The 23,653-nt window shown below is 52.3% G+C and overlaps 1 protein-coding gene across 6 annotated transcripts in view; it reads right to left on the bottom strand.

Moving 5' to 3' along the window:
- Ntng2 (netrin G2) overlaps positions 1-23,653 on the bottom strand; it is a 64,009-nt gene that overhangs the window by 16,246 nt on the left and 24,110 nt on the right. For all 6 annotated transcript variants that reach the window (XM_052723758.1, XM_052723763.1, XM_052723762.1 and 3 more), the window contains one exon: positions 19,423-20,066. In XM_052723758.1, the coding sequence (XP_052579718.1) occupies positions 19,423-20,066 (644 nt within the window). The remainder of the gene's footprint in view (positions 1-19,422; positions 20,067-23,653) is intronic.

The raw sequence follows: 23,653 nt of genomic DNA, 5'->3' as shown, positions 1-23,653 counted from the left end.
TTCAGGTCAGCCAGGGCTATGGAGCCTTTGTCCAGAAAACCCAGCCAAACCCACAAAATTCGTGGGGAGTTGGGGAGGCAAGCAGGTGTGTGTGAGCACAAGCCTGCCTTTTCCTGAGATGGGCAGACTCCCAAGATAAACTGTTGATATTTGGAAAAAGCAAATTGCCGACTGGTAGGCTGAATGGAGTTGTATTTTTATTAAAATATGCAAGGAAAAATCTTTCTAGGGCAGCAGTACTGTGGCTGGCTCTGAGTTGGGGAGTTAAATGGTTGGTAAAGAAGATGGGGTGCCCTGCTCTGATGGGCTCCAGGTTAACTAGGAAATGATAAGAAAGGTCAGTGATGAGTGGGCAGTGCCCGGGGAGGGGACAGAAGGGGGGACAAACAGTGCACAGGGCGTTTCAGGACAGAGAAACTGGGCCTGAGGAGGCTGTGACAGGGGCGTGCCAGAGTTCCAGGGAGCCTGGCAAAAGCTGGACTTCAGTTAACAAGCGTGCCCACGATGGTGACAGCCACACCACGGAAGTGTGAGATGGTGAGCCTGTCACGCACTGTAGGGACAGGGGTACTTAGGAGCTGGGGCTGCCTTCCTGCCTGTCTGCAAACCTGCTCCATAAACAGCAGGATTAGTAAGTAAGGGCCGGTGTCCAGCTCCTCAGTTATGCTTGCCAACTGTTGTGGGAAATTCTACCCAAGGGGTTGCTGACTTAGTCTGGGGGCTAAAGGACAGTCTAGAAGGGGGGAAACTTCTAGAAAGAGCAAGAGCATGAGGAGGTTCCTGGGATGGAGGTGGTTGGGGGTGTCTTACTGGGGCACAGTGGGCTAGTTGACATTTTACAGCACTATGGCTGCTCTGGGCACGTGGATTTGTCTGGGCACCAGAGCCAAGGCCAGAAACTAGCAGGCATCTCGGGTCCTGTCATACCTGGTGACAGCATCGTCTCATAGAGACTATTGCTGGGATCTGTGGAGTGGCATGCCAAGCCCTGGGGTCTATGCTCAGCATGGGCTTGGGGAAGATGTCTGCTGAATCTTTTCCTCTCCTCATGTTCCCTATGCCAGCCTGGGCTGAGTGATGCTCCGTGTTTTCAACACCCCACTCCTTACATTCTCCCAGGAGGCCCATCACCCCTGTCCTCCTCATGTCCACACTTTGTGCAGCTAACACCCCTTGGAATTTCAGCCTGGTCAGACCCTTCATCATGTCTTCTTATCTCTGCCTCTCTCTTTCTTGCGTCCCCCTCACCAGGAACAGGGCTCACCAGGGGAACACCTTCTGGGGCAGGGATGTGGGAGGCAAACCCCACCAAACACCCACTATCTGCTGGACTGTCCAGGCTGCTTGCCTTCCATGGCCTCCTGCATTCACACCATCCTGATATGTAAGAGAATTTAGGGTACAGGAGGCCCCTAGTTATGTTTTCTCCCTCAGTCTTTTGACTTTACAATGGGCAGAGGCATACCCAGAACTCAATAAACTTCAGCTATTTGATGGTTTGTTATAAGATAAGCTTAGTGTGTGGCGATTCTATCCAACCATGGCTAATTAATGGGAATGTTGTGAATGTGCTTAAGGTAGGCTACACTAGGTTGTGATGTTCGGTTGCTGAGGCTCCATCAGAACACAACTCCATTGGAAATTAAAGTGCTATACATTCAAGTGATGGAATATTACCCAGTCATGAATGCACATGTCGAGGACTATTTCTGGCTGCAAGGACCATTCCAAATGTGAGGGCGAAAGGCCACAGTTCCCAAATGCTCTCATTCTACTCTCTACTGTCATCTTCCTCTTACAGATGAGGACATGGAGCCAGAATCCAACTCCAGAGGTCACAGGGTTCGCACAGGATAGAGCATGGATTATGACAAAGGAAGACACCAGAGTGCTCACAGTGAAGCCCCCACTTCTATAGCCCAGTGGAGAGCTCATGCCTGTAATCAGCACTGAGTCAGGAGGATTGCCACAAGTTTAAGCCCAGCCTGGGCTATGAAGTGAGTTTCAGGTCAGCCTGAACTACATTGTGATACCCTGTCTCACCTCCACCCAAATTACACACAGACACACAGACACACACACACACACACACACACACCCTGTACCCTAAAACCCAAAAAGAAAGACAAGTAGTGGAAGGAGGGGCAGGATTACAATGGTTTCTATTTTCTTCTCTGTCAGTTTTTCCTCTCCAGACATAGTCTTGTGTATCCCAGGCCTCTAACTCCCTAAGCAGCTAAAGATGACCCCAACTTCTGATCCTTCCTCCACCTCCAGAGTGCTGCGATCACAGGCCAACATCACTACCCAGTTTGTGCAGTGCCGGGGAATGGAACCCAGGGCTTCATGCATGCCAGGTGAGCGCTCTATCCACTGAGCCACATCCCAGCTTTTTAGACTCTCTAGGTTCACACTGACACACTCTTTGGCAGAGCAGAGGATTTGGGTGCATATGGCAACACTTTTCCAAATGATCTTGCAACATGAATCACATAGAACACACTGGTCCAAATCATTGGAAGGTCTGGATTAGACTGGCCTATATCATAGCTGTTTTGTACTGAATATTAACTGATGCAGGAGGGCTCAGTCTATGGTAGGCAGCACCATTCCCTGGGCAGGTGGGACTTTATAAGGATGCTAGTTAAGCTATGTTAGTCTGCTGGACTCCTGTGGTGGGAGGTAATCTTGTGTGAAATCACAAAGCCTCACTTCATGCTTGAACTTCTCATAATGATGAACTGTGACCTGGAAGTGTAAGCCAAAGAAATCTTTTCCTCCCCAGGTGGCTTTGGGCAGATTCTGTGATGGTGATGTCAACTGTCAACCTGACAGGACCTAGAATCACCCAGGGCCTCTAGGCATGCCTGTGTGTGTATGGGGGTGGGGTGGGATGGAGCTTCATCTTGATTGCATTAGTTGAGGTGGGAGGACTTGCCCACTGTTTGAGGTGAGAAGACCTGCCCACTGTGGGTAGCACCATTCCCTGGCTGATACCCTGGAGAGAAGAAGCTGAGCTGTAGCATGAATTCATCTTCATCTCTCTCTCTGCTTCCTGACTGTGGATGTGACGTGCCCAGCTGCTTTAGGGGCTGCCTTGACTTTGTGGCCATCATGGACGGTCCTCTGGAACTGTGGGTCAGGAGAAACCTTTTCTTCCTCCAATTGTTTTTGTCAGTGTGTTTTATCATAGCAGCAAAGGCACAAAGACAGACATGTAGCCTGTGTCGTTTTACACACACTGTCCTCCTGCTGCTGGCTCCGCCCTGTGAGCTCTCACTGCAGCTCTGACCCAAAGGGCAGAGCATGAGAAGCCAGCTCACTCCTCCAAAGGCGCAGAGGTGGGTGGCAGGCACTAGCTGGCATTGTAGGTTCTCTCTCTTGGGAACACTGGGCCCCAGGAACCTAGGGTGTCAGAAATCCATGTAAAAGGAGGTCCCACGCCTGAGCCTCTTTGGTCAAACATGCAATGCCCTGACACCCCATCAACCCAATCCACAGTGCACGTTAGTGTACCAAGGCCTCTGACAAGTCCTTTGGGAAAGAAACTGTTTGACTTTGACAGAAATTTGTTTGCAAAATGTATCTGACCTCCAAAGGTTTCGTTTTCCTTTTTCTTCTTCTGAATTCTTATTTAACACCCTGCTGAGTCAGCTGGAGAGGAACACCCAGTTGTAGAAAGCCAGGGGTAGATTCCACACCTTGGGCCTGAGGAGGGGATATTTTTAGACATCAGCTACGTAGAGAAAAGATTGCCATCAACTTTGGGTGATAACATTGACCTTGGCTTATTAGAAATGCATAAAAGATCAGTTGGGTTTGAGAAGCGGATGGTCTCCATGCTAACAGGAAGACTGGCCCTTAGAGCCCAGCGGCCTGAGTGGCACAGGAGGGGCGTGGCTTGCCCAGGGCCATGCAGCGGGTCCCTCCCTGACCTTGGCTCTGCTCAGGCCCCACCCTGCCAGCCCCAACCCTGCCCCGTCTTCTGCTAGAACACAAAAGGCATCCTGGTCTTGGCAGTGCCATGGGGAGCGGAAGAGCTGCCCTGGCTGGCATAAGGTAGGCTGCCCAGAGACTATTGGCCTAGACCATCCTAGCTAATGGCAGGACCGCCTCATTCCTCTGGCTTCACAAGTCCCTCTGGATGACATTGGCTCTATGTGTGGGTGGCTTCACTGGCTCTCCTCCTTCCCTCTCTCCCTACCTCTGTCTAGCCTGAGTTCTGACCTTGCTGTCCTCTGGGCCTTTGCACATGCTGTTCCCACTGCCTGGCCCCTGCTGCAAAGCTCCTCTTCCCCTTTCTCAAAGCTAACACTTGGAGGCAGAGGTAGCAAGCTGAACGACAATGTCACTTCCTCGAGGAGGCATCTGTCAGCCCCATTTCCCATCAGCCCTGCTATGCCTCAGCATCACTCCCTCAAAACATTATATCAGAGCTGCTTCCTATAGTGGGGTGCTTGAGGCAATTCGGGAAGATAATGCATGAGAGGTTAAAGGTTAAACGTAACCCTACTTACTCTAGGATATACACGCAAAAGAAATGAAGCCTGTTCTCAAATTCCTGCATCCCAAAGCTGGAGACCACCACTCCAATGCCTATTTACAAATACATGAAATGTAGTGTATACAGAAAACAGAATATTATTCTGTCATAAATGAAGGGAAAATGCTGGTTCATGCCGCACCTGGATGAACCTTGAAAACTCGACGCTAAGCAATGTGCCAGACACATTGCGTAAGTCAGTTCCACTAGTCGTCCGTAGAGGCCAGCCTGCACAGAGGAGAGTGGACCAGTGGGAGATGGCTGGGCTTATGGGGAGAGTGGGGATTGTGGGCAGCAGGATTTCCTCCTAGGTGGTGAAATGTCCTAAAATTGCTGTGTGTGCTGGCACACACCCTTTATTCCAGCACTCTGGAGGCAGAGGCAACCAGAGCTCTGTGAGTGCTAGGCCAGCTTGGTCTACATAGTGAGTTCCAGGTCAGCCAGGGCTATACAGAGAGACCTTATCTCAAGGAGGGGTGTGTTTATTTTTGATGGTCTCATATAACCCAGACTAGCCTCAAACTCCATATGTAGCTGAGGCTGAAAATTGTTTAATTACATTTATCTATTTTGTGTGTGCAAGTGCCACAGAGCAAGCGTGGAGGCAGAGAACAGTTTTCGAACGTCACTGCTCACCCAGGTATCAAACTCATGTCGCCAGGCTTGGTGGCAAGCGCCATTTCTCTTGCCCTCTATGACTCTCAAAGGGCACCGAATCGCACTTTAAATGGGTGCATGCATGGTGTGCGGTGTGCGAACTCTGTCTTAGCAGAACTGAGGAGCGTGAATAGCATGTGGGTGAGTCAGGTGAATGGCAGCAGCCACGGAATTGGCTCAATAGCAGTGTCTGTCCATCAGCCGTCAGAGACTTGTTCTCTCCGGCTTTCAAAGGTCCAGGGTAAAGACAAATGGCCCTGAAGTTCCCACTTGGAGTGAGAACCCTGAGAGCTCTTTGCAATCCTTCCCCCCAAATATGCAAACCGGAAAACTGAGGCCTGGGAAGGCCATGAAAGTTCTGAGGGCCCACAGTGGGCTAAAGGTGGTACCAGACTGGGAGTCCAAAAGTCAACCAGACCCACAGCCGCTCTCCATGGCTGACCACCCAGTGGCCCTAGAGCCAAGGTAGACCTGAGGAAGTTCAGCAGTGGGCGGGGCTTCTGCCCAGCACAGGTACGCATGTTATCAACCAGCCAATCTGGGTTTCCATTTGCTCATCTGTAGAATGGGAGCAAAAATCTCCTCTGTGTCTAGGTTGTCAGGGAGGCCAACACTGGCCACTTGTGAGTGAAGAAATGATGGACAGGAAACCACTGCGTGTCCAGTGGCACAACATGTCCAGTGGCACATGTCCAGTGGCACAGGCACTCGTACACAAGGCAGCAAGGACACAAAGCTGTCTGCACACAGTAGGTGCTCACTCATGGAGGCTAGTTCCTTCTTCTTCCTTTCCCAGAGCCTGGGAGGAAGTGGTCCTGCTTCCTGGGCCCCACTGGCCACTTACTGTTGTGGCCAGAGGAAAGACCTTTACTCTGCCTCAGTTTCCTAATCTGTAAGGCAATGAGAAGGTGGTGCATGACAGTACTCCCATTCCACCCCATACTGAGGAGGTAGAGGCAGGAGGATCAGAAGTTCAAGTCATGCTTAGCTACATACAGAGTTGGAGGCAAGCCTGGGCTACGTAAGACCCTGTCTCAAAAGAGGAAGTGGGGGAGGGAATAATTAAAAAACACATGTTCAACAAATGCTGATCCCATTTCTGGCAGCGAGCAGGCAGGGCCTGAGGTCTAATTGTCTGGCTCTCAGACAGACGTGAGCTCCTGGAAGTACAGCTGTCCCACCCCACCCCAGACACAGACATCCCTCCCCCAGCTCAGGCCTTTGTCCTGTGATTTTCCTTTTCTAATCTAGAAGACCCTTGGGAGATGAAGTAAGGAAAATAAATAAGCAAACGTGTGAGTAATTCAGAGCCCTGCTACCCACCAGCACCTGCATTAATAACTGAATCCGGAGAATACCCATAAAGCCTCACCCCTCCCCTTTGCCTGGGGGAGAAGGCAGGATCCCCACAGGTCAAGGCCATTACTCAGGTCTCTGGGGGGCAGCAGAGGGCTGTGGAGTAGTTATGCAGCCTGGCCTTTCTGAGCAAGCACACAGTAGGACCTTGTTGACTCCAACTTCATGTCCAGACCTTGTGGGTGGTCCAGGCCCCTGGCTGCCTCCTGGGTTCAGGAGCTGCTCCTTCATCCAGGACCACTTCTCCCAAGGGTCTCTTAACTGATTTTGACCTTGAGAACCATTCACCAGGAAACCATGGCCGGGCAGCCTTCCCTTCCTGCTAAGTTCTTCTCAGCTTAGCCATCAGAATAAATTATTAAATCCTAAAGAAAGGGACAGTGGGGGTGGGGGTGGGGGTGGGTGTGCAGCCTGCAGGACCTGCCGGGGCAGGTGGATACTCCATTCCCATCCTGACGGTTAGGAGGGTGGGGCTGAGAGGGGGCTCACTCTCTCAATGCTGACTCAGCAGCTACCTTCTGGTCCAGACCTCGTGGTTGATTCGCTGGGTGACCTTGAAGAGTTACTTCTTTGGGTCTCAGTTATGAAAGGAGCGGTTGACTCAGACCTCGGATTTTCAATCTTGTCATTAAAATTTCCTAAGTGCCTAACACACTGGCAGACTACGGAGCATGCTCTTGACTTCTGTGGAGAGGGGAGGATGGAGGAGGGAAGGGAGAGGAAGAGGGAGGGGGAAGAAGTGGAGGAAGCAGGGGGGGGTCAGGGGGAGAAGGAGGGAGGAAAAACAAGGGAAGTAGAGAGGGAGGAGGGAAAATTCAAATCCTAGCCCCGGTGCTGTGCAGACACAAAGGCCAGTGTCTGGGTAGCCAGTGGCCTGTGGACCTGGCAGGTGGCTCTTCTTACGGGAGGAGATAGGCTGGTCTATGCCGAGGGCTGGGCTCAGGCTGGCAACACTTGCTATGATTGAGAGCCAGCAAGCACAGAGGCCAGTGGAGTGAGGAAGCTGGACTTCCCAGCCTTTCATGGTGGCCCCAAGGGACAGCCCCCACGTGTCAGTGGCCAGCAGACACCAGAGCAGATGTGACTGGCTTGAGGCCTCTAGGGTCCCCTACGTGATGGAGGACATAGCTTCTAACCTCTTGAAATCACTTCCACATGGAGCCCTGAGCCTCTGTGGATGACAGATAGCAAATAATGACACCGGTTGCTGGCTGGGAGCTGGGAGGCATGCCTGTTCTCGCTATGCCAGAGGCAGGAGGATGGCTTGAGTCAAAAGGTTTGAGGGCCAGCCTGGGCAACATGGGAGTGTTCCATGTTAACAACAGCAATACAGGATGTGAGGTGGTATTTGAATTTCACATAAATAATGAATGGTTTTATTCACATAATTATGTCCCATGAGACTAACAGCCATTTCCTGTTCATCTAAAACTTGAACCTGAGAAAACACCTAGTATTTCACCTGCCACCCTTGCTCATGTAGCTGAGACATGACCTCTGCCTCAGTTTGTGCCCACTCTTAGCTTCCTGTGGGGTACACCCACTCACCTGCTGGACTCTAGCCCCAATGCCTCCCATAGACACAGGGTCTCAGGGGTCTAGCCTAGTTCACCCTTTTTTCCTGGAGTTGGCAAATCCTGGGCCAGCCCCCGGAGAACAAAACAGTTCCAAGACAAGGCCAGGCTCACCTCCCTGGGAAGGCACACACCAGACAAGCCTAGCTCTCAGGACACGTGGCAGGCCCAGCTGGGTGCCTAACAGCCACATGGAGGATGGCAGGAACTCTGGCCTGTGCCAGGCTGGAGCGTGCCCTGCCCAGCAGGGAGGGGGAGGCAATGCCCAGGAGTTACCAGTAGGGGGCACCATCTGGACCCCAGCCTGGCACCAGTGTGCCACAAAAATCGTGAGCTGGCCCTTCCCTCCTCTGGGCAAGAGGAGCGGGTGTTGGAGCGACTCCCAGACAGGGAGGGCTGCGAAATGTAGGTCAGCTCCCAAGCCAGTGAGTGATGTCACCTGCTCCTTGGGGCAAAGAGGAGGCTGCAGGGAGTTTGGGTGAGCATGGAATAAGAGGTGCTGGAGATGGGCAGGAGGGGCCCCAGGGATGTCCCCCCTCAAGGCCTGAGACCCGAGGGGATCACGCACAGCTACATATCCCTGGTGCCCATGTGGGGAACAAGGGAGAGACCATCTCGTCTCTGTGTGAAGCAATTCACTGCAGGAAGGCTTCTGCACACCTGGTCTCCAAAGCCTGTTCTTTCCCCACTGCCTACCTGTCGTCACACAGGAGGCCAGCTAAAGCCAGAGTTACAGCTTCTGACCCTTTGGATAATAGTATTTTGAGGCAGTCAGCAGCACCTTCTCTCTCTCTCTCTCTCTCTCTCTCTCTCTCTCTCTCTCTCTCTCTCTCTCTGGTTTTTCGAGACAGGGTTTCTCTGTGTAGCTTTGAGCCTTTCCTGGAACTTACTTTGTAGCCCAGGCTGGCCTCGAACTCACAGAGATCCGCCTGCCTCTGCCTCCCGAGTGCTGGGATTAAAGGCGTGCACCACCACCGCCTGGCGCCTTCTTTTCTCTTCCCGGGAGAACACTGCTCTTCCATTTGGGGAAAATCTCACTGGGCCTTTGGTTATGACAAGGCAGACTCCAATTCAACATTGGCTGGCAAGGGAAGGAGGTCACCAAGACACTTCCTTCTTGAGGGACTCATGGAGTCTACAGGGAGCAGGGGGACAGCTGAGTGGAGGGTGGGGTGGGCCTTAAGGTGGGGTGGTATTTCTCTATCCCAGCTTGAACCCAGGATAATAAAAACAGTGACCTGTGGTCTTGGGCTCTTGGTGGGTGGGGAGGCTGAATCTTTGGTAGGCTGTGTGATAGTGGGGACAGGTCATCTGAACTTAACACAAGAGCGAAGTCAGCAGAGAAGCTGAAGGAGCCAAGTGGCCAGAGGACATAACACATCCGTGACCACAGCCACAGGGATCTGGAAGGAGCTGGATATCCAGCGAACTAGCCAGACAGAGATCCCAAGGCTGGAGAACTTGAGACTAGAAGGGTCCAAAGGACACTGCCAATCAAGACCTGAGCCCCCAGAAAGGAGGAGACGACGTTAAGCTACAGGCTGAGGGGCCACAGTGAGCGGCAGAGCGGCTGGACGATGCCAAGGTAATATGGACGGATGCCGGCTGCTGCTCCTCCTGGAGCTGATGGCCGGCAATTGAGTTCATTGGCTAAATCAAATTTGGGCTTCTGTGCAAGCCCTTTTCTATTAAGTGCCCTGATATACATCACCTCTGCAGGCCCACTGATAAATCCTGTTACCCATTACGACGCCAGACGAAGCCTCCCATGCGCAGATGACAAAATCCCGATTCCCCACAGCTACCAATGACTCCTTCTCTCAGCACGGAGCACAGACTGTGCCAACATGAGCTAACCTGCGGGTTCTCAGGTAGCCACCTTGGGCCACTTCCTCTGGGACCCCCTAACTGCCTCCACACCTCTGTGCTCTGCCTTCCCTTCCAAGATCTCAAGGTTTCCTTTCTTTAACACAGGACCATGTTCCTACGACACACACACACACACACACACACACACACACACAAACACACACACACACACACACACACACATGCATGCACACACACGTGCTCACACATACACGGAAGTTTTTAAAAATTCCCTCCAGAAACTTCTTCCTTCACCTGTCGCTACTTGACTAGGTAAAAATCTCCATCCACACAGCACCTCAAGTCAGAAACCCAGGAGTCTCCTGGGACCCCTCTTCGCAGCCCACACTTGCTAACTCTGTCAACTCTACTGCCAGGAGCCGTCCTGAGGTGGCTGGTTACCTGCTCCCTCCATGATCACCTTCCACCATCAAATCCAGTCAGAGCTGCTGTGGGGCGTGACCTCACATGCTCCCCCAGTCTCCCCTTGCCTTTGTCACCGATCAGAGGCCAGGCCATGCTTGCTCACAGCCCACAGGCTCACCTCATCTCTCCCCAGACTGCCACTAAACCCAACGCCTCCACCTGGCTGCGGGGACCACTGCCACCCAGCTCTGCCTGCAGCGCTTCCCTCTTGTGCCCACCCACCACATCTCAATCACTGCCACCCAGTCATTCTGAGTCCTTAGAACCTCTTGCATCCGTCTTAGACAAGGCCTCTGCACCTGCTGCCCCTTGTGGGAATGGTCCCCTCTCCCATTTACCCTTCAGTTTCTCCTTGGAGGCCCCCTCCTGACGAAGCGGGTCCAGCTCTCGGTTTGTCCCAGTGTTACCAGTGTTACCTGTGTCTTCATTGGTTCAGTTTCCATATGTGGCTTTGGTTTGTCCCGCACTCTTCCCTTTAGAGTGTCAATGCCTCAACGCTTTGACCTGCAGCACCTGCTCACGCCCAGCAGGCTGTAGAGGACAGCACGGGTTAATTTCTGCCACCATTACCCGGCAGATATGTGACTTCATGGAGGCATGGTCATTTTATTAAGACGATGCCAGTTTGGATAGGGTGAGCCTGAGCCCAACGTCCTATGCTTAGGATCTTTATAAAGACAGGACAGAAGGAAAAGCCAGGCAAGACTCAGCAGAGGCAAGCTGGGAAGAGAAGGCAGCTGCAAAGACACAATGACAAAGATCGCCAAGGCTGCCCCAGGCCTCAGAGAACCCGGCACCTCACTGTCTGGCCAGAAAAGATGGAAAAGCTCTTCTTGAGGAGTCAAGGCCTGGGATGTGGTATTTTGTCATGCAATAACTGAGAAACTACCGATAGATTAACAAGGGGCGAGAAAGGTCAGAGGGGATCTCCAGAAACAAGGGAGCCGAGAGCCTGGGCAGGATGGTGCCAGCAAGAACCTCCATCCTTGGAGCAACTGTGAGACTCTCAAATGTCCTGGTATCCCAGCCAAACTCCAGGTTTCTAGTTCCTCTCTGCAGAGGGTGGGTCCACCCCACCCAGTGCATGAACAGAACTACCACAGAGGGGCCTTGGGAGCTTACAGGCCCTGTACACACAACTCAACCTGGTTCCACTAACCCAACTTTCAATGGTTGGACAAGAGTATACACATCCTCCTTGGAAGAAGGCACAGGGCAGGAGGGTGGGTGAGAGGCAGTTAAAGATAATGATTGTGCCTTTGGTGGCGAGTGTTGTCAACTTGACAGAATCTGGTGTTACCCATAAAACAGGACTTTGTGCATCTGGGGACAATTATTAAGATTACCAATAGCTTGGAGGATGCTTGTGAGGAATTGTTCTTAACTGATGTGAGAAGACCCATCTTGGTTGCAGGCAGGACCACTCTTTGGGCAGGGATTCTGGACTACATAAGCAGCATGTATTCATCTCTCTGCTTCCTGACTATATATAGGTCATGTGACCAAGTTCCTGCTGCCTCAACTTCCCACTATGATGGGCTAAAATAAATCCTTTCTCTTTTCAGTTGTTTTTACACACACACACACACACACACACACACACACACACACACACACACCAACCACATGCACTAAATACACAGGGGATTAAGGGTCCTTTTGAGAACGAGTCCCATGTGGGCCCTTTCCTGAGCAGACCTCACATGCAAACACTTAGAACACATTTCTTGGAGTCTTCAGACCCTCTGCCCTCCTAAGAATCCACAGATCCAGGTAGAAGACCTCTGGCTTCCTGTAACTCTTCCACGCCCCTGATGGCTGGTGCTGACTCCTGTTTCCTAGGGGCCTGAGCACGTCTACACACTCTTCAGGGACAAGCCCATTTACACCTCATGGCCACTGTCTCCATTCTACAGAGGTGGGAAGGACAGACAGGTTTGGTCTCCTGTTCTTTTTGTTTGTTTGTTTGTTTGTTTGTTTGTTTGTTGTTTTGTTTTTTCAAGACAGGGTTTCTCTGTGTAGCTTTGTGCCTTTCCTGGAACTCACTCTGTAGCCCAGGCTGGCCTCAAACTCAGAGATCCACCTGGCTCTGCCTCCCAGTGCTGGGATTAAAGGCGTGTGCCACCACCGCCCGGCTTGGTCTCCTGTTCTAACTGGTCATAACTGACACTAGATTTTTACCTGGACAGTACAATATGGGAAGTCATCTATCCATCCAGCCACCCACCCATCTTTCTATAGACCCACCCATCTATCCACCCACCTACCCATCATCCATCTATCCACCCACCCATCTGTCATCCATCTGTCATCCATCTACCCATCTATCCACCACCCACCCACCCACCCACCCATCTATCCACCCACCTACCCATCATCCATCTATCCACCCACCCATCTGTCATCCATCTACCCATCTATCCACCACCCACCCACCCACCCACCCATCTATCCATCCACCCATCTGCCCATCCACCCATCTATCATCCATCTACGCACTCATCTACCCATCTATCCCTCATCCATCCATCTGCCATCCCACCCATCCATGCATTTTCATTTTTGTGTGGTTCTGAGGATAGAGTCCAGGTCCTCACATGTTGTGCCCCACTGCTGAGCTCTGACACCAGTCCCCCCTTTTTTCAGTCAAGGTCCCACTACAGAGCCCAGGTTGGCCCTAAACTCAGAATCCTTCTTCCTCTGTCTCCTGGTGCTAGGGCTACAGAGCAGCACCGTCACACACTGCTCTTGCCTTTTATAAGGGTGAACAATATGCCATCACATGTATGGACTACCTTGCATTTATCCATCTATCTTCCAACGGACACTTGGACTATTTGCATCATTGACTATGGTGAACGTGCTGACGTAATATGGGTGTATAGGTATCTCTTAGATGCTTGCTTTAAATTCTTCTGGATGGATTAGAAGAAGAATCACTGGGCCACATGTTAATTCCATATTCAACGTTTTTAGGAATCATCAAACTACCCCAGCCACAGCTGGGGCATTTCACATTTCTATTAGCAGTGCAGATAGTTCCATGTTCTCGCCAACACTTACGATTTTCTGTTTTCCAAGTCTTAGCCCTCTAATGGGTATACACGGCATTTCTTTTTCTTTTCTTTCTCTTCCTTTCATTTTTATTTTTATTCTTATTTTTTTTAAGACAAAGTCTCTCTACATAGCAATCCCTGTCCTGGAACTCACTATGTACCCACACTAGCCTGGAACTCACAGAGATTGACCTGTCTCTGCCTCCAGAGGGCTGGGTTCAAAGGCGTGCACCACCACACCCAGCTCTCCATCTCTTTTATTTGAGATAGTGCCTCACTATGTAGACCAGGCTGGCCTCAAACTCATAAAGATCCACCTACTCTGCCTCTTGAGTACTAAGACTAAAGGCACTCACCCCTACATCTAGCTGCATCCATTCCTTAACCTCCAGGCCTCAGTTTCCCATTTTGTAATGGGGACAAGAATCCTCCTGGGGCAGGGCTCATTGAGGAAACCACAGAAAAGTGTCAGGGGGGCACTAGCCTGCAAGACTTTCTCTGTAAGTGACGGTCACTATCACTGAGGGACCGCTCCATCCTCCCCAGCCGTCCAGGGTTCTCTTCCCACTCATGTTTGCAGTAGAGGCACGGGGTGAGTGGAAAGGCACCTTCCCCCCTGCCCCCTGCCTGCCCCCGGCAGAGGTTTTCTTCTCTGTGTCATTTCTATTCCTGTCCTGTGACTGCATCTCCAGTTACTGGCAATCAATAGGGACAGGAGGCTTATGAAAAAGACAGGGAGGCAAGAGAGGGGGCAGGGTCGGGGGAGGAGAAGACCAGGGTGGGTGTGGCCAGAGTCCACAGTCACAGCTCCCCACCAGGTTCAGCCAGGACCCTGGGATCAAGCAGGTCCCCTCCTTCTCAAGGGTTTTGGACCCCTCTAGGGCAAGAGAGGACAGAACACAGCCAACACCTGGTACTAAGCATGCCTAGCAGGGAGCCCGCTCTTTTTCTGTCCCTGGCTTATAAAATCCTGGCATGGCAGGTTCCTTGGAACCTGTTAGAGTTTTCTGGGTAGAAAAATTTCTCTCTAGAGTAAGGCCTAGGAGTGGGAATTGTGTGTCCCCCTTCCCTCTGACTCCCAGACCTGGTGGGCAGCCCCCCAATGTGTCAGTCCTGCCGAGGGCCTGTGTGGCTGCTGTCACAGCCGCAAGGGGGCCCTGGGGTGTCAGTGCTGGACTGCAGGGGGATTTTTGTTTCACGCGCACAGGGCTTCCAACGAGTTTGGAAGGCGATGTTGGTATCTTAAAGAGCAAGAGATTTCACGCAGGTGCCTGCTGTGTGTCTTCTCTACCACGCTGCTGTGTTCCAAGGGGCTGGCTGGCTGCATCTCTCCACAGACTCTTTCCTAGTGCTTCTGATGACGCACTGCCCCTCTCTCCCAGTGCTTCCCAGCCCCGGGGGCAACTGGGGCTTGCAAATCTTGCTAGCCCAAAGGCACCCTTCCTATGCCTTTCCTAGGTGCCAGGATCTGGGCTGGGTGCGGTCAGGACATCTTCTCCAGCAGTCAGGTCCTTGCCTCTGCCTCCCTTCTCTCCTGCCATCTGAGTGGAGGAAGGGGACATCATTTCATCAACAGCTCATCCGCTGGGGAGATCAGTTCTATGACTCCATCTTGCAGGTGAAAAAACTGAGGCTCAGACAGGTTTCCATTTGGCAGCTTGATTCTTAGAACCCCCCCGCTCCCCAGCTCACTAGAGGGGCTTTGCAAAGACCCTGCTTTCTGGACCTCTGTGACACCTACCAAGTGGAAGCCAATTCATGTGGGTCTTTCTTTTTCTTTCTTTCTTTCTTTCTTTCTTTCTTTCTTTCTTTCTTTCCTTCCTTCCTTCCTTCCTTCCTTCCTTCCTTCTTTCTTTCTTTCTTTCTTTCTTTCTTTCTTTCTCTTCCCCCCCCTCCCCAGATGAGGTTTCTCTGTGTAGCCCTGGCTGTCCTAGAATTCACTTTAGACCAGGCTGGCCTTGAACTCATGGAGATCCACCTGACTCTGCCTCTGCCTCCCTAGTGCTGGGATTCAATGCATGCACCACCACCATACGGGCTCATGGTGGGTCTTATCTTATAAAACTTCCCTGGAAATTTAGGGTGAGGCTTGGGCTGCTGGGACAGGCTGTGCGTCCCTGCTTCACAGGAGCCTGGATGATCTCATTCCTTCTCCAGTGCGGCTTTTGGCCCAGATTTCCTGCAGTTTAAAGCCAGCCTCTCCTGCCCAGACTGTGCACCTGAGCTCCCCCACATGCAGGAGAAAATAGCTCCCATCTCCTTCCAGCCTTCCAGGAATGGGCCCCTGGGAACAGGGCTGCAGGGAGGCAGAACCCCAGGGTGCTGGTGGCTGGATTCACTCTTAGGTACCGGTGCGACCCTTCTGTCGCAGCCCTGCTCACCTCTTGTGCCCATTTGTATTTACTTCTTATTCCCTGAGATCCTGCCAGGTGCCTCTGGTCCCGCCCTCTCGGCCATCTGGGCCCTCCTTGGAGTTGTAATTGCTGAGCACGGAGTCACAAAGAACTTGGGAGGGGAGGTTGGGACATTGCCTTGTGGTGCATACTCCTTCAGCATTTGAGGGATGTAGTCAGAGCTAGGACGAGAGCCCAGGAGTCTGTGAGGCCAGTGCCTCACCAGAGAAAGCTTTGTGAGGCCTGCTTGATGTTGAATGAGTCTGGACTGGGATCCTGGTTGCCTGACATTTAGTGCAGAGTGTTCCCTCCTCTGAAAGCAGAACTGACCCCACAGGGTGAGCTCCGTGGACCGGAATCAAGTCTAGCTGCTCAATGCTTCAGCCTGGGCTTGTGGGATCTCATACCCTCAATACCACCTTGGGGGTTATTTTGTCACAGGTCACAGAAGGAGGCAGGTGCCATGGAGTGAGGAAGCCCTAGAACCTGAGATCGCTTGGGAACTTCAGGGGCTTCCTCTTTTGGCTTCCACACTTGCCTCGTGCCATCTAACCAGACCTAATTAATCAATAACCAAGCTGTTGCTTTCCTGCCAACCAGCCACCTGAAGAGTACTTATTCTATCCGTGAATTGATTGCCACACTTTCGCCACCACGACAGAGAATCCCTGTGCCCACAAAGGCTGGATGATGCCAAAGGAATGCTGGGACTACCCTATCACCCTGCTGTGGAGACAGTGGTTCCCAGTGGCCCCAGTCTTGTCTCAGATGGAAAAGAGAAGGCTAGAGAGGGGTGTGGAGGGGTGGGGCTTGAACCTCAGGTTACCCAAGAGATAGCTGTTACCCTGCTGGGGCTTAAGGTCCATTCAGGTCCTGGCTACCGCGACCACAGGAGGGAGCCCGCAGCCCTCTAAGTCAGGGTCTTGGATATACTGAAGAGAGTCCCTTGTAGCAGTGGACACAGAAAACAGGCTAGGGTCCTGAGGGCCTGGGGACCTCAATGCTACCTTAAGGTGCTGAAATGTGTGGGCCCATGGTTCCTACGACAGTACCTTTGATGTGTTAGTTGACAGCTTGACAACAATCACCTGTGTCACAGGCCTCTGGGCATACCTATGTGAATTACCCTTTTGTTTTGTTTTTTAAGGCAAGGTCTCTCTATGTACCCTGTCTGTCCTGGAATCCACTATATGGACCAGGCTGGTCTCAAACTCACAGAGATCCCCCTGCCTCCACCTTCTGAGGGCTGGGATTAAAGGTGTGTGTCATCATGACCATCTGTGGGGATTATCTTGATCATGTCAATTGAACTGGGAAGATTCACGGACTACGAGTGACAACCATTCCTTGCCAGGGATCCTGAACTGTGTAAGTGGAGAAGGGAGCTATGAGTCAGCCTGCGTTCATCACTCTCTGCGTCCTGATCGGGGACATGATGCACAGCAGTGGTTCTCACCCTTTCACAGGGGTCGCCTAAGACCACCAGGAACCCAGGTATTTGCACTATGATTCATAATTAGCAAAATTTCAGTTATGAAATGGCAATGCAAATAATTTTACTGTTGCAGGTCACCACAGCACGAGGAGCTGTGTTAAAGGATTGCAGCATTAGGAAGGGTGAGAACCACTGCTCTACAGCCTTGACCTTCCCACCACGGTGGACTAGTCTTTGAACCAAAATAAACCATTTCTCCCTTAAGCTGCTTTTGTCAGAGTATTTAAAAAATTTTTTAGATTTATTTATTTTACGCGTATTTATTTATTTTATGCTTTGCCTGGATATATGTACGTGTTCATGTAGGTCAGAAGAGGGCATCAGATCCCCTGGAACTGGAGTTATCCATGGTTGTGAGTCACTGCGTGGATGCTGGGAACCAACCCTGGGTCCTCTGAAAGAGCAACAAGTGTTCTTAAGTGCAGAGACATCTCTCCTGTCCTTTTCCAGGGCATTTCATCACAGCAAGAGGAAAAGAAATGAAGATAGTGGCCATCTTTCAGTTTGATATGCCTGTCCCCAGTGGATAAGAACTAGAAATCACCGGAATCCACAGCACAGGCTGCAATGCACACCTGCTTCAGTCTCTGTCAGCTTCGAACCTGACTCTGCTTCCTGACTGGTCACCTCTGTCTCCATCCCACGGAATCCACACAGGGCATCAACATGAAGGAAATGTAGACACATGCTGCCCCACTGTGCCCCACCCCGCCCACCCACTCCAGCAAAGGAGGGAACTGGCTCCAGGCTTTCCCCACCCCATGCCTCCACACCCTTCTTCCCGATCCTGGTCAAATATGGAAATACACACAGGCATGCTGTGTATCTTATAAAAGCAGAACAAGGGGTGGGTAAGAGGGCTAGAGATGATGCAAGAGGCTAACACAGCCCTAGCGCCTAGTGTATAAACATTTCACATTCATATATATAAATATATGGGCAAAACAGCAGCAAAAGGAAACCACCAAAAGCAGGACAATGCTCGACACATGGGCAGCTAATGGCTTTTCCTCGTGTCAGGGGCTACGCTCTCGGCAGCACAGAGCCCACAATGGAGAGACATACAAGATGTGAGGCCCCTTTGCCCTTGTTATGCCTGCTCACCTTCAAGCCTCATAGCACCCTCTGTCAGCGGCTCCCACCCTTGGGTGCCATTCCTTGGGCCAGTATTCATTTGATTTAATACTTTTTTTTAAAAGCGTGTACTGCGGGGCTGGAGAGATGGCTCAGAGGTTAAGAGCACCGACTGCTCTTCCAGAGGTCCTGAGTTCAATTCCCAGCACCCACATGGTGGCTGACAACCATCTGTAATGAGATCTGGCGCCCTCTTCTGCATACATAATAAATAAATAAATCTTTAAAAAAAAAGTGTGTACTGCACACTGGGCACCACCTCTGTGAGCCCTTTGCCACATCTGACTCATCTAAGTACTCCAAGGTCCAGAGGGAAGCTTCCCATTCCACGGGTGCCTTGGGAATGAGGACTTCTCATAAAGTCAGCACAGGTATCCACCGAATGAGCAAACTTCCTGCACGGTGCAGAACCCCCTGCCCTCCCGGGCAGTCAACACCCACACGAAGCTCCCCTAATTACGGCAAAGCTTGGGTATCTTGACTGCACAGGCGGTCCTTTGTTGTAGCACCAGGTGACATCTGAGGCAGCTGACTTCCTGTCTTGAAACCAAGTGGCATCCTGAGAACAAGGTTGTATCTAGTACCAGGTTGGCATAAACATTCCAGGAATCAGGTGACAATCTAGGTGTCAGGACACATTCAGGTGCCAGCCAACATCCCAAGAAAGAGGTGATCTCTAGGTACCCAAGTGACATCCTAGGTACCAGGTGACATCACAGATATCAGATGACATCCCTGGGAACCAGGTAACATTCCTAGAATCAGGTGACATCTCTAGAGCCAGGTGACATTTCAAACATCATATAATATCCCTGAAAACCAGGTATCCCTAGAAACAGGTGACACCCAGGTGCCACGTGACGACATTTCAGGAAACAGCTGACATCCTGAGTGACAAACCAGTGGCCCTGGGCCTTACCTGCCGATGACTTCTATATTGGAGATGGCGTAGAAATACTTGTAGAGGTTCTCCCGCTGCACGTACGTGCCGCCCAGCGCAGGGCGAAGCAGCCGCATGCGCAGGTCGGTGAAGGTGAAGAACTCCTTGAGGCCCTTGGCGCTCTCCAGCCTCGTGTACAGGTTGTCCATGTTGCGCAGGTCAGGGCCGGCAAAGATGGCGAAGCGGTCCCTTACCTCGAAGCGCACATGCTTCTCCTTCTTGGACCCCGCCCAGCGTGAGTACTCCTCCGTGCAGAGCACCCGGTGGGCGCTAGACGGTGACATGTCTCGGGCCCGGCGGGCGGACATGCCGAAGGCCTCCATGCAGTCCTCCGCATAGAACTGATAGGGCTGCCAGGTGCGGCCATTGTCCAGGGACTTCTCCAGGACCATGACCGTGGGCCGGCCATACTCGAAAGTCATCACCACGTCATCCGTCAGCTCCACGCTCTTGTTCCATGAGAGGGTGATGTTGGCCTCCAGGGGACTGGGGTAGCGACTCCACGTGACGCTTTGCCAGTAGGTGGCCAGTCCCTCATCTTCCCTGTCAAACATAAGCCTGGGTGGGTGGGCCAGGTCGGGGTTGGAGGCATCACACTCGTTACTGCACAGGTAAGGGTTTTCCTGCAGAGGAAGAGATAGGAAGTAGGTGCTGGTCACTGGGAAGGGCCGTGCAGTGCTCGTCTGGTGCCTAGCGGTCTGCTAGCCATCACCAAGCCCCGATGCAGACAGTGGGAAGTGCCCGTCCCACACAGATAGCGGGTGCCTGATGATAAGATAACGGGGTGGGGGTGCACAGAGAGCTGGGCCTTTCAGACAGTAGATAGTCTGTACTTTCTACTCAGTGTTCTTTAAGTCCATAACTGCTCTGGATGGTAGACCTATTAATTAACAAACAACAAACCCCGCACTGACAGCCGCACAGTGCCCCAGTCCACACAGCCACTTTGATGAATATTTCAGGTGTCTGTGCAGAGACAAAGTAGCTTGGATCTGAGTTAAAAACCTCTTGCTCTCTAATGAGCCATGAGGCCCCTGAGGGGGGTGGACACATTGCCACCATCCCTGGCCACCCCAGCCAGCAACACTGCAGTCAGCCACTGGCCACGGGCTTTGATCCTCCACAGTACAGGGCTGGTGCCCGGCTGCCTAGAGCTGCTCGGTGGGCACAGCTAGCCCAGGGGGTTCACTAAGGCGGGACCCACAAAGCCCTGGCCGACCAAAATAGCTCCGTCCCTAGCACCCTGTGGTGCCAATGTCCATCCCACCTGCCTAGCCCTGCTGATGAGTGGGACCAGAAACCTTGGGGAACAGGGAATTTGCCACCAGCCTAGCACCTTACTGAGTAGAGTGGGAAACTGAGGCCCAGGGAAGGCAAGATAAACCCAGGCCTTCTCAGAGGGACTGGAAGTACTTCTGAGGAGAAACCAAGCCCTACCAATCCTCCCTCCCCCTCCCCTCTCCTTTCCATTTTCCTCCTGGTCCACCCCCCTTCTTTCCTCCTCCTGCCCTACACTGCCTCAGTGGTACCCCCTTTCAAGTCTGGCAATCTTACCAGCATGATGACAAAGGAGGAGCTTTGTGTTTCTTTCACTGGGTCTCACGCTGTTGGCCCAAATGGGAAGGGGCTGAATGACCTCCCTAGGCTCGATGACAAGCAGAGGCCAAGCCCAGTGACCAGGAGGAAGTAGAGGCTGCTGGGCTGGAGGAGGCTGGCTGACCATGAGGTCACCCCTACATCCCCTGCCACCGGTAACATGAAGGAGCACACCCTGAGCCCAGGGCAGAGTGCGCCTGCTTGTGTGCTGGGAAGTGGAATGGTGGACACACACACACACACACACACACACACACACACACACACACACACGAGTTTGCACGTTTATGAGGGGCTGAAGGACAGCTTGATGCAGGCTGGATGCTCTCCCACTCCCTTTTTCCTACCTCCCTGTGCCTCACCTGGGGCTGGTCTGTGTCCCCTCAAATTTGTATGTTAATGCCTAACCCTCAGCAACCCCAAAAGGTAGCTAGCTGTATTTTGAGACAGTCTTTAAGAGGAAAGTTGGCTAGCTTTAATCCCAGCACTCAGGAGACAGAGGCAGGCAGAACTCTGTGAGTTCAAGGCCAGCCTGGACTACAGAGCGAATTCCAGAGAAACCCTGTGTTGGAAAAAAAAAAAAAAAAGACGAAAGAGTGAGTTGAAGGAGCCCCTCCGGTGGTCTTTCTCCTTCTGAGAAGGTCCCTTATGAGGAGAGAGGAGGGGCTCACACAGAAGCACCAGAGGCTTCTGCACACACACCTGGAGGAAAGACGGGAGACACCGACGAGGTGGTCACATGTGCCCTAAGGAGTGAGGCCGCAGGAGCAGCACCCCCAGCACCTTGATCCTGAAACTGTGAGGCAGTAAATGTCTTTGTGAAGGTGTCAGCTCCCAGCAAGCTCATCCTAGGGAAGCAAGTGGGAAGGGCGGCAGTTCAGTGAGGGGTTGCTGACCCCGGGTTTTCCAGGGTGTTCTTGGGGACTCTTCTATAGCCTTTCCCCCGCTTCTCCAAAGGCCATGTCCTTTCCCAGGCCACCTGGTCCCTGGGTAATTTTATTAATGTCTGCCAATCTCATATTGACTATCAATATTCCTGTCACACACACAGACACACACACACACACTCCCCAGATGCTGTGAATCTCGTACCTTACCTTTTCCCTGGGTCATTTCCCAGCCTCCTGCCTTGCCTACCCCTAGCCTGCTACTAGTCCTTGGGCTAGGGGGTGGGGGACACAGTGTTCCTCAAAGCCATCAGCTGTTCCTGGCCTCCGATCATAGAGAAGATGGATGCAGGGGCTTTGCGAGGGTCTGGGGACGCCAGCCTGATTAAGAATACATGCTGCCCAACCTGCCGGGCCTGCCAGCCCCCTCCCCAACCCCTGGGAAGCAGATGGTGAGACACTAATGAGTCAGCCTGTGTATTTACCAGGCTCATGCCGGCTGCAGAGAGGACCTTGCCAGCCACGGGCACAGCAAATCATCCCAAGCCATGGCCGGCACAGTCCTCTCAATTTCTCCCCTCTCCCTCCCACCTCACAGCCACCACAAGATCTCAGCATCCTGCATCACCAAGGAGGCACAGGCTGTGGCCTCACGGAGCCAACCCCTTTCTGAAAGCGCACTGGCTCGGCCCTGGCTGGCTTTCCATGCCACACTAGGGAGAACTCCAGGGGAGTTCCAGCCGGCCCCGCCCCCACCCGAGCGAGCGAGCGGGACAGCTGAGGACAGCGGGAGGCAGCAGCGACTTTGCCAGCCTTCTGGGTCTCCAGCTTCCATGACTACAGAACAGATTAAGTGTTGGTGAAAACAGCCAAATGAAGTGGCCTGACAAGGACGGCCAACGTTAGGCGAGTTTCGGGCACCCTTGACCTTGCGGAACTGAACCCAAGCTGTGGAAACCGGTACTTGCTTCTCTGCCCACTTACTGATTAGCACCCCAAAACAAAACAAGTCACACACTCCTGATTTTAAAAGCCCCCCGGGGGCGGCTCAGTAAAGCGCTTCCTGAAGGGACTTAAGTTTGAGCCTCAAAAGCCATGAAAGAGCTAGGCGAGGTGGTGTGGTTATAGCTCTGACAGTGGAGGAGAGGCAGAAATATCCACAGGCACATTGGCCGGCCAGCCTAGATTAAATGGGCAAGTTCCAGGCCAATGAGTCACCTTGTCTCAGAACCAAGGTGTATAGTTCCTAATGAGTGACACCTAAGGCTGACCACTGGCCTCCACTCATATGTGCACAAAAAATGCACACTACACAAAAAGCCTTAGAGTCGTGTCCCCCACCACCACCGCGCGCCCCAACGCAGTCACTCACCACGTACATTTCCCATACAGTTTCTAGGAGCCCCCTGGAGAACTAAGTCTGTGTTAGAACCCATTGTTTAAATGTATGGGGCCCTTGAGGAAACTGGCCCTAAGCTCAACTCAGCTCCACCCTCTGGAGGCTTTGTGACCTTGAGAAAATCATTTGACTTTTCTGAGTCTCTGTTTCCTTATCCTGTGTTCTGTGAGATAGAGTGTATGAGAAACCCAGGTGATGTCACCACACGGTAGTGACAGTTTCACACAGTCCATTCCTACATGTCCGCTGGAGAGGGGGGTATCCCAGCCACCTTCCGAGGGAAGGAGATGGAGGTGGAGCTGGGAGACGCTGGAAACGTGCGCACTCC

Source organism: Peromyscus californicus, unplaced genomic scaffold (genome assembly GCF_007827085.1).
Source record: "Peromyscus californicus insignis strain IS unplaced genomic scaffold, ASM782708v3 Scaffold_7__1_contigs__length_154581171, whole genome shotgun sequence".
Taxonomy (NCBI): domain Eukaryota; kingdom Metazoa; phylum Chordata; class Mammalia; order Rodentia; family Cricetidae; genus Peromyscus; species Peromyscus californicus.
Note: the sequence above shows the minus strand (reverse complement) of the source record. Positions and strands in the feature narration are given on the sequence as shown.